The sequence below is a fragment of the Silurus aristotelis genome (genome assembly GCF_946808225.1).
Source record: "Silurus aristotelis genome assembly, chromosome: 3".
NCBI classification, from domain to species: domain Eukaryota; kingdom Metazoa; phylum Chordata; class Actinopteri; order Siluriformes; family Siluridae; genus Silurus; species Silurus aristotelis.
Window position 1 is genome coordinate 232,543 of NC_139576.1, and position 14,468 is coordinate 247,010.

The 14,468-nt window shown below is 45.9% G+C and overlaps 1 protein-coding gene across 1 annotated transcript in view; it reads left to right on the forward strand.

The window, feature by feature from the left end:
- Nucleotides 1-9,863, forward strand: part of myo10l3 (myosin X, like 3) — a 94,558-nt gene extending 84,695 nt beyond the window's left edge. The window contains exons 33-39 of the mRNA XM_083536061.1: nt 113-410; nt 753-960; nt 1,093-1,229; nt 1,500-1,614; nt 5,983-6,432; nt 6,624-6,815; nt 9,393-9,863. Of these exons, the coding sequence (XP_083392187.1) occupies nt 113-410; nt 753-960; nt 1,093-1,229; nt 1,500-1,614; nt 5,983-6,432; nt 6,624-6,815; nt 9,393-9,497 (1,505 nt within the window). The 3' untranslated portion in view covers nt 9,498-9,863. The remainder of the gene's footprint in view (nt 1-112; nt 411-752; nt 961-1,092; nt 1,230-1,499; nt 1,615-5,982; nt 6,433-6,623; nt 6,816-9,392) is intronic.
- Nucleotides 9,864-14,468: the final 4,605 nt, after the last annotated feature.

Below are 14,468 nucleotides of genomic sequence, written 5' to 3' on the forward strand. Positions count from 1 at the left end.
TCTTTCTCTCTCTCTCTCTCTCTCTCTCTCTCTCTCTCTCTCTCTCTTCTCTCTCTCTCTCTCTCTCTCTCTCTCTCTCTCTCTCTCTCTCTCTCTCTCTGTCTGTCTCTAGTTCATAAGGAGAAAGGTTACTCTAGTCTTCAGGATGAAGCAGTGAAGATCTTTAACTCTCTGCAGGAGATGGAGGTTGTATCTGATCCCATCCCCATCATCCAGGGAATCCTGCAGACGTGTCATGACCTCCGACCAATCAGAGACGAAGTCTACTGCCAGCTCATCAAACAGACCAATCACATGCCTCAGCCACACAGCTCTGCAAGCCACGCCCACTGGCACCTGCTCACGTGCATGAGCTGCACCTTCCTCCCTAGCCGAGGCATCCTGAGATATCTGAAGTTCCACCTAAAGAGGTGATTTCACTGATGAACTCTCAACATGGAGTCCAGGTCATGAGCATGAGCTCGGGTCTCTCTCTCTCTCTCTAGGGTGTAGGGTTTAGGATGTAGAGTCTCGGGTGTAGGGTTTGGGGATTTGGGTGTAAGGTTTAAGTTGTAGAGTTTACCGTGTAGAGTTTTGGGTTTCGAGTTTATGGGGTAGGGGTTTGAGTTTAGGTCGTATCATGGCTGTTTGAGTTTGGCTGGTTGAGCTTTGGTTGTATCATGGCTGACTCTGTGCTTTGATCTTACTAAATGTGCTGGGATGTGGATGTGATACAGAAACACGGCCGCTGTAATAAATCTTGTTTATTTCAGGATCAGAGAAAGGTTTCCCAGCACAGAGCTGGAGCGATACGCTGTCTTTATCACTGACTCACTCAAGAAGACGAAGATGCGTGAGTGTGTACCATCACAGGAGGAGATCATTGCTCTGAGGAACAGACAAGAAATGACATCAACGGTTTACTGTCACGGGGGCGGAGCCTGCAAAATCTCTATTAACTCACACACTACTGCTGGAGAGGTGAGAGCACTCTCCATGAAAGAGTTCTCCATGAAAGAGTTCTCCATGAAAAAAACGTGTAAGTAAGTCTTGTGACGTGTGTGTGTGTGTGTGTGTGTGTGTGTGTGTGTGTGTGTGTGTGTGTGTGCGCAGGTGGTAGAGAAGCTGATCCGAGGCTTGGCCATGGAGGACAGCAGGAACATGTTTGCTCTGTTTGAGCACAGTGAGAGTGTGTATCACGCTGTTGAGAGCAGAGTCATCGTTGCTGATGTGTTGGCCAAGTTTGAGCGGTAAACACATGCGCACACACACACACACACACACACACATCAGGGACAAACGCACACCATTCACCTTCACTGTTGTTTTCTGTAAAGCTGCTTTGAGACAATGTCTGTTGTGAAAAGCGCTATACAAATAAACTTGACTTGACTTGACTTGACACACACACACACACACACACACACACACACACACACACACGACATACAACTAGTCAATAACACAACAAGCTTTATGTGTAATCTGTGTAGGTGAACAGTTGTGTGTGTGTTGTTTAGTTTGGCAGTGTCAGAGCCCGAGTCTCAGTGGAAGCTGTACTTTAAGCTCTACTGTTTCCTGGATATTGAGAGAGCACCTAAAGAAGGAGTCGAGTTTGTCTTCATGTTTGAGCAGGTCAGTTAACCTTCAACACAACCTTCACTATTCCATCTTCACCACCTTCACTACACCACCTTTACTACTCCACCTTCACCAACACCTTCACCACTCCACCTTTACCACCACCTTCACTACACCACCTTCACCACTCCACCTTTACCACCACCTTCACTTCACCACCTTCACTACACCACCTTCACCACTCCACCTTTACCACCACCTTTACCACCACCTTCACCACTCCACCTTTACCACCACCTTCACTACACCACCTTCACTACACCACCTTCACTTTACCACCTTCACTACACCACCTTCACCTCCACCTTCACTACTCCACCTTCACCACTGCACCTTCACCACCACCTTCACCACTCCACCTTTACCACCATCTTCACCACTTCACCTTCAACCCTTTACCACTCCACCTTCACCCCTTCACCTTCACTACTCCACCTTCACTACACCACCTTCACTACACCACCTTTACTACACCACCTTCACCACTCCACCTTTACCACCACCTTTACCACCACCTTCACCACTCCACCTTTACCACCACCTTCACCACTCCACCTTTACCACCACCTTCACCACTCCACCTTTACCACCACCTTCACTACACCACCTTCACTACACCACCTTCACTTTACCACCTTCACTACTCCACCTTCACCACCACCTTCACCACTCCACCTTTACCACCACCTTCACTACACCACCTTCACCTCCACCTTCACTATTTCACCTTCACCACTGCACCTTCACCACCACCTTCACCACTCCACCTTTACCACCATCTTCACCACTCCACCTTCAACCCTTTACCACTCCACCTTCACCCCTTCACCTTCACTACTCCACCTTCACTACACCACCTTCACTACACCACCTTTACTACTCCACCTTCACCACTGCACCTTCAACACCACCTTCACCACTCCACCTTTACCACCACCTTCACCACTCCAGCTTCACCCCTTCACTTTCACCACCACCTTCACCACTCCACCTTTACCACCACCTTCACCACTCCACCTTCACCCCTTTTACCACTCCACCTTTACCCCTTCACCTTCACTACACCACCTTCACTACACCACCTTCACTACTCCACCTTCACCACCACCTTCACCACTCCACCTTCACCACCACCTTTACCACTCCACCTTTACCACCACCTTCACCACTCCACCTTTACCACCACCTTTACTACACCACCTTCACCACCACTTTCACTACTCCACCTTCACCACTGCACCTTCATCACTCCACCTTCACCCCTTCACCTTTACCACTCCACCTTCACCCCTTCACCTTCACCACTGCACCTTCACTACTCCACCTTCACCACTGCACCTTCACTACCACCTTCACTACTCCACCTTTACCACCACCTTCACCACTCCACCTTCACCACCCCACCTTCACCACCACCTTCACAACACTGCCTTCACTACGCCACCTTCACCACCACCTTCACCACCACCTTCACCACTCCACCTTCACCACTCCACCTTTACCACCACCTTCACCACTCCACCTTCACTACACCACCTTCACTGCACACTCACAACTCCACCTTTACCACTCCACCATTATCACCATATTTACCACTCCACCTTCATCACTACCTTCACTACTTCACCTTCACCACCAACTTTACTACTCCACCCTTATCAACACCTTCACCACCATCACAACTCCACCTTCATCACCACCTTTACTACTCCACCTTCAGCACTCCACCTTTACCACCATCTTCACCACTCCACCTTCAACCCTTTACCACTCCACCTTCACCCCTTCACCTTCACTACTCCACCTTCACTACACCACCTTCACTACACCACCTTTACTACTCCACCTTCACCACTGCACCTTCAACACCACCTTCACCACTCCACCTTTACCACCACCTTCACCACTCCAGCTTCACCCCTTCACTTTCACCACCACCTTCACCACTCCACCTTTACCACCACCTTCACCACTCCACCTTCACCCCTTTACCACTCCACCTTCACCCCTTCACCTTCACTACACCACCTTCACTACACCACCTTCACTACTCCACCTCCACCACCACCTTCACCACTCCACCTTTACCACCACCTTCAGCACTCCACCTTTACCACCACCTTCACCACTCCACCTTTACCACCACCTTCACCACTCCAGCTTCACCCCTTTACTTTCACCACCACCTTCACCACTCCACCTTCACCCCTTCACCTTCACTACACCACCTTCACTACACCACCTTCACTACTCCACCTCCACCACCACCTTCACCACTCCACCTCCACCACCACCTTCACCACTCCACCTTCACCACCACCTTCACCACTCCACCTTTACCACCACCTTTACTACACCACCTTCACCACCACTTTCACTACACCACCTTCACCACTCCACCTTCACTACACCACCTTCACTGCACACTCACAACTCCACCTTTACCACTCCACCATTATCACCATATTTACCACTCCACCTTCATCACTACCTTCACTACTTCACCTTCACCACCAACTTTACTACTCCACCCTTATCAACACCTTCACCACCATCACAACTCCACCTTCATCACCACCTTTACTACTCCACCTTCAGCACTCCACCTTTACCACCATCTTCACCACTCCACCTTCAACCCTTTACCACTCCACCTTCACCCCTTCACCTTCACTACTCCACCTTCACTACACCACCTTCACTACACCACCTTTACTACTCCACCTTCACCACTGCACCTTCAACACCACCTTCACCACTCCACCTTTACCACCACCTTCACCACTCCAGCTTCACCCCTTCACTTTCACCACCACCTTCACCACTCCACCTTTACCACCACCTTCACCACTCCACCTTCACCCCTTTACCACTCCACCTTCACCCCTTCACCTTCACTACACCACCTTCACTACACCACCTTCACTACTCCACCTCCACCACCACCTTCACCACTCCACCTTTACCACCACCTTCAGCACTCCACCTTTACCACCACCTTCACCACTCCACCTTTACCACCACCTTCACCACTCCAGCTTCACCCCTTTACTTTCACCACCACCTTCACCACTCCACCTTCACCCCTTCACCTTCACTACACCACCTTCACTACACCACCTTCACTACTCCACCTCCACCACCACCTTCACCACTCCACCTCCACCACCACCTTCACCACTCCACCTTCACCACCACCTTCACCACTCCACCTTTACCACCACCTTTACTACACCACCTTCACCACCACTTTCACTACTCCACCTTCACCACTGCACCTTCACCACTCCACCTTTACCACCACCTTCACCACTCCAGCTTCACCCCTTCACCCTTACCACCACCTTCACCACTCCACCTTCACCCCTTCACCTTTACCACTCCACCTTTACCCCCTCACCTTTACCACTGCACCTTTACTACTCCACCTTCACCACTGCACCTTCACCACCACCTTCACTACTCCACCTTTACCACCACCTTCACCACTCCACCTTCACCCCTTCACCTTCACCACCCCACCTTCACCACCACCTTCACAACACCGCCTCCACTATGCCACCTTCACCACCACCTTCACCACCACCTTCACCACTCCACCTTCACCACTCCACCTTTACCACCACCTTCACCACTCCACCTTCACCACTCCACCTTTACCACCACCTTCACCACTCCAGCTTCACCCCTTCACCCTTACCACCACCTTCACCACTCCACCTTCACCCCTTCACCTTTACCACTCCACCTTTACCCCCTCACCTTTACCACTGCACCTTTACTACTCCACCTTCACCACTGCACCTTCACCACCACCTTCACCACTCCACCTTCACCCCTTCACCTTCACCACCCCACCTTCACCACCACCTTCACAACACCGCCTTCACTATGCCACCTTCACCACCACCTTCACCACCACCTTCACCACTCCACCTTCACCACTCCACCTTTACCACCACCTTCACCACTCCACCTTCACTACACCACCTTCACTGCACCCTCACAACTCCACCTTTACCACTCCACCTTCATCACCATATTTACCACTCCACCTTCATCACTACCTTCACTACTTCACCTTCACCACCAACTTTACTACTCCACCCTTATCAACACCTTCACCACCATCACAACTCCACCTTCATCACCACCTTTACTACTCCACCTTCAGCACTCCACCTTTAGCACCATCTTCAGCACTCCACCCTTACATACACCTTAACCACAGTGTTGGTGTTTGCAAGTCAGTGTTGGTGAGTTGATATTTGTGATGTTTAAATCCCCCTTTTTTATGAATAAATGTTAAGTTGTGTAAAATGTGTAGAATGTGGAGTCTAAGAGTCTGATGTTCCTCCTCAGGCTCACGAGTCATTAATCAGCGGTCATTTCCCGGCTCATGAGGACACACTGCGTCATCTGGCCGCTCTTCGTCTGCAGTATCTGCACGGAGACACGACGGCGGTGAACTGGAGCCTGAAGAGCGTTTATCCTCTGAACCGCATCCACAAACGCATCCTCCACTTTACACGAGGACGAGGAGGAGCAGGAGCAGGAGGAACACTGGAGAAGCGCCGTAGCAGCTTTCTGGAGGGCCTGAAGGCAGGAGGGTCACTAAGGAAGCAGCGCAACATTCAAGACGAAAAGACGTTGATGGACATGTGGGTGAAGGAGGAAACAGAGGGGACAAGAGCGAGCATTCGGGAAAAATGGAGCCGGCTCAAAGGACTGGAGCAGCAGCAGGCCATGATCAGGTACATGGAGGTCATCACTCAGTGGAGTGGCTACGGATCAGCGCTGTTTGATGTGGAGGTGAGATCCTAGTGTGGGACAACGAGCAGCTCTCTCTCGAAAACTAACCGAGTAGAAAAGATGGAAACTGTGAAGTTAGAGAATAAAATAATCACATGAAACAGTAAGAGGATGAGAAGTCAATGATACCTCTGTGTGTGTGTGTGTGTGTGTGTGTGTGTGTGCGTGTGTGTGTGTGTGTGTGTGTGCAGTCGAAGTGTGGTGGTTTTCCGTCTGAGTTGTGGTTAGGTGTGTGTGCTGACAGTGTGTCGGTGTATAAGAGAGGAGAGGTGAAGCCACTCGAGACGTTTCCTTATGAACACATTGTGTTTTTTGGAGCGCCGCTACAGAGCACCTACAAAATCAGCGTGGATGGTCGAGACCTGCTGTTCCACACCACACAGGTAACACATACACAACACACACACACATGATGCACACATACACAACACACACACACACACACACACACAATACACACACACACACACACACGATGCGCACACACGAACACACATACACAACACACACACAAACACACACACAATACACAAACATACACAACACACACGATGCACACACACACACACACACACACACACACACACACACACACACTTTTTCTTCTTCTGTCGGCTTCTCCCATTAGGAGTCTCCACAGTGGATCATCTGTCTCCATACTCCCCTGTCCTCTACATCTGCCTCTTTCACACCAACTACCTGCATGTCTTCCCTCACCACATCCATAAACCTCCTCCTTGATCTTCCTCTTTTCCTCCTTCCTGGTGCCTCCATCCTCAGCATTCTTCTACTGATATACCCCCTGTCCCTCCTCTGCACATGTCCAAACCATCTCAATCTCACCTCCCTCACCTTGTCTCCAAAACGTCCTACATGCACTGTCCCTCGAATAAACTAATTTCTAATCCTGTCCATCGTCGTCACTCCCAACGAACATCTCAACATCTTCAGCTCTGCTACCTCCAGCTCCACCTCCTGTCTTTTACTCAATGCCACTGTCTCTAATCCATACAACATCTCAGGTCTCACCACAGTCCTATAAACTTTCCCTTTCACTCTCACAGATACCGTATTTTCCGTATTATAAGTCGCTACTTTTTCCCCACGTTTTGAACCACGCAGCTTAAACAACGAAGCGGCTTATTTATGAATTTTTTCTGGGTTTTTCCCGGTTTCACAAACTTCAAGCTAAAAAACTGAAACCCATAACATTAGACCAATGAAATTTCCGAATGGAAACGAAAAAAACGCACCTCACCTGTGTTCTGAGCTGCACGGCATCAGGAGAAAAAAAAAATTTTTAAACTCACGACGAAGCCAAAAGATAAACTCCCGAGAGAAATAGTTGTGAAAGGAAGGAGGAAGACAGTGAACAATGACTTTCTTGGTCGGCTGCTGTTTAGATACAAGCCGTTGTAATGCGTTGAGTCTGGGTGAAGGGAGGAGCTCGCTAACTCCAGTTACAACACAAATCATATAACCACAGACAGGTTTCCAAAACTCGTGCTTTTTTATTTTTCTTGGCAACAGCGTTACGGGTTAGTCAAAGAAACTTAGAAATGAGCAGCAGAAAATAATAAAAACATATTCCGCGGTCTTGCACACACGCAGTAATACCTGAAAAAAATGCAGTATCATGCTATTCCCAAAATACCGCTATGCTCTTGAAGGAATCGCAACATATTTCACCCGTTACACCGTGTGACGTGTCTTTCGTTAAAGACTGTGTAAAATTCATTAGTTTCAGTGTAGACACCTGCGGCTTATTTATGTTTAAAATAAAAATCTCTGTAAAATATAGTGGCTTATATATGGGTGCGCTTTATAGTCTGGAAATTACGGTACTTTTCTATCACAAATCACTCCTGCTATCACTCTTCTCCACCCACTCCACCCTGCCTGCACGCTTTTCTTCACTTCTCTAACACACTCTCCATTACTTTGCACTGTTGACCCCAGGTACCTGAACTCCACCACCTTCTCCACCTCTTCTCCCTGTAACCGCACCTCCTCATCACCTCTGTTGCCCTTCACCTACATGTCCATTCAAATCTGCCCAAATCACCAATCTTTCATTCCTAGGTTCAACTTCTACCACTTAATCTAACTCACTCCAGAATTTTTCTCCTCCATCTTACAGCCAACTCATGGATCATACATTTATTTATAACTTCCAGCTTCACGATCATCACCCTATCAGAAACTCTCTTCACCTCCACTACACTCTTACTGTACTCTTCCTTCAGAATCCCCCCTACACCATTTCTCTTTCCATCCACACCATGATAGAACAGTTTAAACACCTCCAATGTTCCTGCTCTTACTCCCTTTCCACTTGGTCTCCTGAACACACAACACATCTACCTTTCTCCTCTCCATCATATATGCTCCCTCTCTCCCTTTACCCGTCATAGTACCAACATTTAAAGTACCAACCTGAACCTCCACTTCTCCTCCACTTCTCCTCCACTTCTCCTTTCCCTGCTGTCTCTGTAGACGTCTTCCTCCTCTCCTTCTACTCCTTCAGCCAACAGCAGCACAATTTACACCGGTACCCTGTTGTTAATGATACCTGTGGTGGTTGTTGGTAACCCGGGCCTCGACCGATCCGCTATGAAATTCTGATTTGTGATCCACATATTCGATTTGGCACATGTTTTATACTGGATGTCCTTCATAACACAAACCTCCACATTTATCCAGGGTTGGGACCAACACTAAGAGTGCACTGGCTTGTGCCTCCCTAATGGCTGGGTTACAATGCACATACATACACATGCAAATATACAATACACACTCAATGCACACCCAGACACACAAAAACAATACACTCATCTAAACAACACACACATACACAATTCACACAACACACACTTTATACACAAACAACACACTCTCTTGCAATGTATCACAAATAACCAAAAAAGATTTGTGTGTGTGTGTGTGTGTTTGACTTCCAGGTTGGTGAGATCACGAAGATCATGAAGGCGTACATCAACATGATAGTGAAGAAGCGCTGCAGTGTTCGCTCCACATCCAGTTATGGGCGAGCCGGGGTCAGGTGATCTCCAACCAGAGACGTGAGAGATGTGGGAGATTAGACACAGACACTGGAACACAGCTGGAGGTTGATGATGTTCAGAACAAACACTGAAGACTTTGTCCTAATGTTCCACTAATGCTAATGATAGTGTTATTTAGTAATGTGTGTGAATGCTTTATTTATTTGTGTATTATTATTATTATTATTATTATCATTATCATTATTATGCAAAATTAGTGTCTATGTTAATCATCACTGTAACACAACCCCAGTCAGGAATTCACTCAGCTGCTGGCAGCTGTAATAATACACACACATTTAGCAATTAGCATTCATGCTAAATCACTTTCCTTTGTAACTGGATTTAATAAATTATTGAGTTTTAAAACTGGTGTGTTTTTATACAACTACAAAAATTACAATTTACCTCAGAAACTAGCTACTTTGTGATTAGCATAAATGCTACATATCTGAGTTTATTTAGTAAGTAATATTATTTATCGGTTTATATGAATGAACAATTATTTTAGCTTATTATTCCGCTAGCTACGTAACACCACTCCAGGTTAGCATAGTTTCTATTAGCATATTTGTATTAATACTAATATTTATTAGCATTTTGTCAAAAAAATAAATAAAAAATTAACAGGAGCTACACTGAGATGAGAACAGTTTAGATATTTAGTGTAAATCCAATTCACAGCATCAGCCATAACATCTAGGAAAAAGCTCAAGAGATGTTCACACAGGGACGAGAAGCAGCTAGAGATAAAAATACATTTGGGTGAAAGCCAGGAGAGAGAAAGGCTTGGTGTGTCAAGTGTGTGAACAGAGCTGAAGGGTGTGTTGTATGCATGTTGTTTGTTGATGTAACCTTATGAAGGCGTGTTTTCTTATTTGTAAGTTCCTCGTGGTTATTGAACTGGTGTCTCTCATCTGTCTTTACTGAAATATGTAGAACATTTATACAAATGTTCTACATATTTCAGTAAAGACAGATGAGAGAGGAACTGGTGTCTCTCTACATATTTCAGTAAAGACAGATGAGAGACACCAGTTCCTCGTGGTTATTGAACTGGTGTCTCTCATCTGTCTTTACTGAAATATGTAGAACATTTGTATAAAGCGCAGTGGGCCTGAGATGGATCCTTGAGGATCACCAATGTGTACCTCAGTTAATGTAGAGAACTCACCAAGTCACAATCAGTTTTCGAATTGTTTAGAGTTTTTCTATTTGTGTCGGAGTTTAAACGTTACCATTATCATTATTATTCATTGTATTTGCGACTTCCTGTTCACTGCGTTTTTTTTTCTGTTCAAAAACAGAAAGCAGTCTTGTGTACAAACAAGGGAAACAAATCTTCACACTGGGGTACACAATATATCTAGTATAGCAAGCCTCCAGCTTCTTCATTGTGTGGAATACGGAATGTTTAGTCACGCTTTTTCCCTAAGATTTGGGCTTCATAGATAATTGGAGTAATTCTTTCATACTGTGGCAGCAGCACAGCAAGTGGCAGCCTTTCAAGCAGCTCCGTGTGTACCTTGCTCTTTCTTTTAAACTTTTTGTTGTTTTTTTCTGTTCTTTTCTTGTGTGTGTGCGATTTGTGCTTTTGTTGCATCTGTTGTGGATTTTAGCAAGCCGAAACTCGTTTATTCGAAGATTTCACTACTTGCTCTAAAAAAGTCCCCTGCTGGTGTGGTTCCCCATTTACCTGACGAGGTGAGGCGGCCGTATCGCGGCTACAGAGCCGGCGCTAAGCTAAAAGCTAAGCAGTTAGTGAAGAAGTGGTGATATAAGCCTTCGGTACCTTTTGTGGTCATAAGAAATGTGAATTTACTACCGAACAAGATCGACAAACTGACGGCGCTGGTGAAAAATTATAAAATCTACACAGAATGCAGTTTACACAGAATGCAGGACTCGCCATATATGTGAACACAAGGTGGTGTAATCCTGGGCATGTGAGCATTAAAATCTACAACTTCTCCAGGGACTTCAACTTCTGGCTGTAAGTTTTTATTAATACTTGCCCAGAGAGTTTGTACACTTATTTGTTCTCATTGTTTACATCCCCCCATGCGTTGATGTGGAGGTAGTGCTCCCGCCAGTGCTTGTGTTAATCTCTGGGGACTTTAATTATGTTACTCTGGACACAACACGACCTGCTTTCTCCCAGTATGTGGACAGTATTGATCTATTGTATGCTAATGTAAAGGACGCATACAGCACCACCCCGCTGGCGGCACTGGAAAAAGCAGACCATAACCTTGTTCTGGATCACGAGCGACATCAAGGGTCGTTTGTACCAGAAGAAGAGGGCCTTAAAGGATGGTGATCAGCAGAAGCTTAAGAGTGTGCAGAGGAAACTAAAAGTCCAGCTCAGGGAGGTGACTGAGCAGTACAAAAGGAAGCTGGAGCAGATGTTGCAGAACAACAGCATGAATGAGGTGTGGGATGGGATGAAGATAATCAACGGCTGCAGCAGTACGGGAGCACCGTAGGGGACTGTGCTCTCTCCGGTCCTGTTCACCCTGAACAGATCAGACTTAAATACAACTCAGAGTCCTGCCACGTGCAAAGATTTGCGGACAACACTTCTATCGTGGGATATATAAGGAGGGGACTGGAGGAGGAGTACAGGAAACTGATCCAGGACTTTGTTGCATGGTGTGAAGTTAGCCACCTGCACCTCAACACTACAAAGACCCGGAAGATGGTGGTGGACTTCAGGAGACCCAGACCTCAACTGGAGCCTGTGACTAGCAACTGTGACTGTTTGGAGGTGTAATGATTTACAAATACCTGGGAATGCAGCTGGATGATAGAACGGACTGGATTGCCAACATGGATGCTCTGTGCAGGAAAGGACAGCGCTGGATGTACTTCCACAGAAGGCTGGCATCCTTCAACATCTGCAAAAAGCTGATGCAGATGTTCTATCAGACTGTTGTGGGGAGTGCCCTCTTTTATGTGGCAGTGTGCTAAGGCGGCGGCATCAAGAAGGACGTCTCATGTCTTTTCACAGACACTTAACTTGCACAGACTCTTTTCTTGAACTTTCCTTTGCATTTTTATTGCATGCCTCATTGCCTAAGTTTGTGGATACTGCTGGAATCTGTAAATTTCCCATTGGGATGAATAAAGTATCTATCTATCTATCTATCTATCTATCTATCTATCTATCTATCTATCTATCTATCTATCTATCTATCTATCTATCATGTTAGGGTGGGGAAGTTTATCTGTAATGTCACGCGAAGGTGCTGCTCTTATTTTTGTAAGTATTGCCATAGTCTCAGAACAGCACTAGTTAACCAGTGACTGTCCAGAGTCAAGGCCAGGGAGCAGACAGACAGGCTGAAGCGAACATCTGCTAGCTGCACAGCATCGTCACTCACTCTCACACAAAAACTAAATTGAGGGGTATTTAGAATTGCGTATAAAGACAGTATGCTCAGCTACAGACAGGCGCTAAACGCTGCTACAGCTGAGCACCTAAACAAACTCATAGAAAACAACAAAAACAATCCCAGATTCCTTTTTTAGTACAGTAGCTAAATGAACAACAAATTAGGCATCTTAAGAAATTATTCCATCACAGTTTATTAGTGAGGACTTTATGAATTTCTTCACTGAAAAAATTTTTAAGTATTAGAAACACAATTGTGGAGGTCCAACATCTGACAGCGTCCCCTGATTCAATTTCACCTAAAATTTCACAACTACACTGCTCTACATGTATAGGACAGGAAGATCTGTATGATCTTATCACCAAAACCAGATCAACAACATGTCAGTTAGATTCCATTCCAACTAAACTACTGAAGGAAGTGTTACATATAGCTGGTAAACCTCTTCTGAATATTATTAACTCCTCACTATCTTTAGGTCACGTCTCTAAACCCCTCAAGTTAGTAGCTATTAAGCCCCTCATTAGGAAACCTAATCAAGTTACAGACCCATTTCGAATCTTCTGTTAATGTATGTTTATAAGATTTTAGAAAAGATTGTCGCTGCCCAGTTCTGCTCCTTCTTCAAGAGAACAATATCTCTAAAGAGTTTCAGTCAGGTTTCAGGCCCCATTATAGCACAGAAACTGCTCTAGTTAAAATCACTTATGACCTGTTTTTAGCATCAGACCAAGGCTTCATCTCGCTGTTAGTTTTACTAGATCTTAGAGCTGCATTCGACACCATAGATCATGACTTTCTCCTGGATCACTTTTCAAAATTCAAATCTACATTGGCATTCAGGGACAGGCATTAAGCTGGTTTAAATCCCACCTGTCTGATCGTTACCATTTTGTAGATTTAAATGGAGAGCTATCTAGGTTAATGCAAGTAAATTATGGCGTGCCACAAGGTTCAGTTCTAGGACCCCTGCTTTTGACAATATACATGCTTACCTTGGGAAATATTATTAGATGTCATGGGATCAGCTTCCAATTTTATGTCGATGATATTCAGCTATATATCTCATCAAAACCAGACAAAACCAGATCTCAATTGGCTCGTTTAATTAAATCTGTTAAAGAATTGAAAGATTGCGGACTATAGAACACCATCTTCTAGAATGGTGAATGCGGACGCTTCTCTGGCAGATGAGCTAAACACCTTCTCGTGCACGCTGAGAAAGCCGGAGAGATGAACACGTTCACCATCTCGGAGTATGACGTAAGGAGGGCATTCAAGAGGGTGAATACCAGGAAGGCAGCAGGACCAGAGGGCATCACAGGTCGGGTTCTGAAAGCCTGCGCTGACCAGCTAGCACCGGTGTTCACTGAGATATTCAACCTCTCACTGGAACAATCTGTTGTCCCCTGTAGCCTTGACCTCAGTAGTGATGAAGTGCTTTGAGAGACTGGTCAGAGACTTCATCACTGCATCACTACCAGACACACTGGACCCACTAAAGTTCATGTAACTCACAGAGAAGTCAGTTTATATTTCATGCTTATTTAATCATTTTTATTAATGTTTTGTTAAAGAA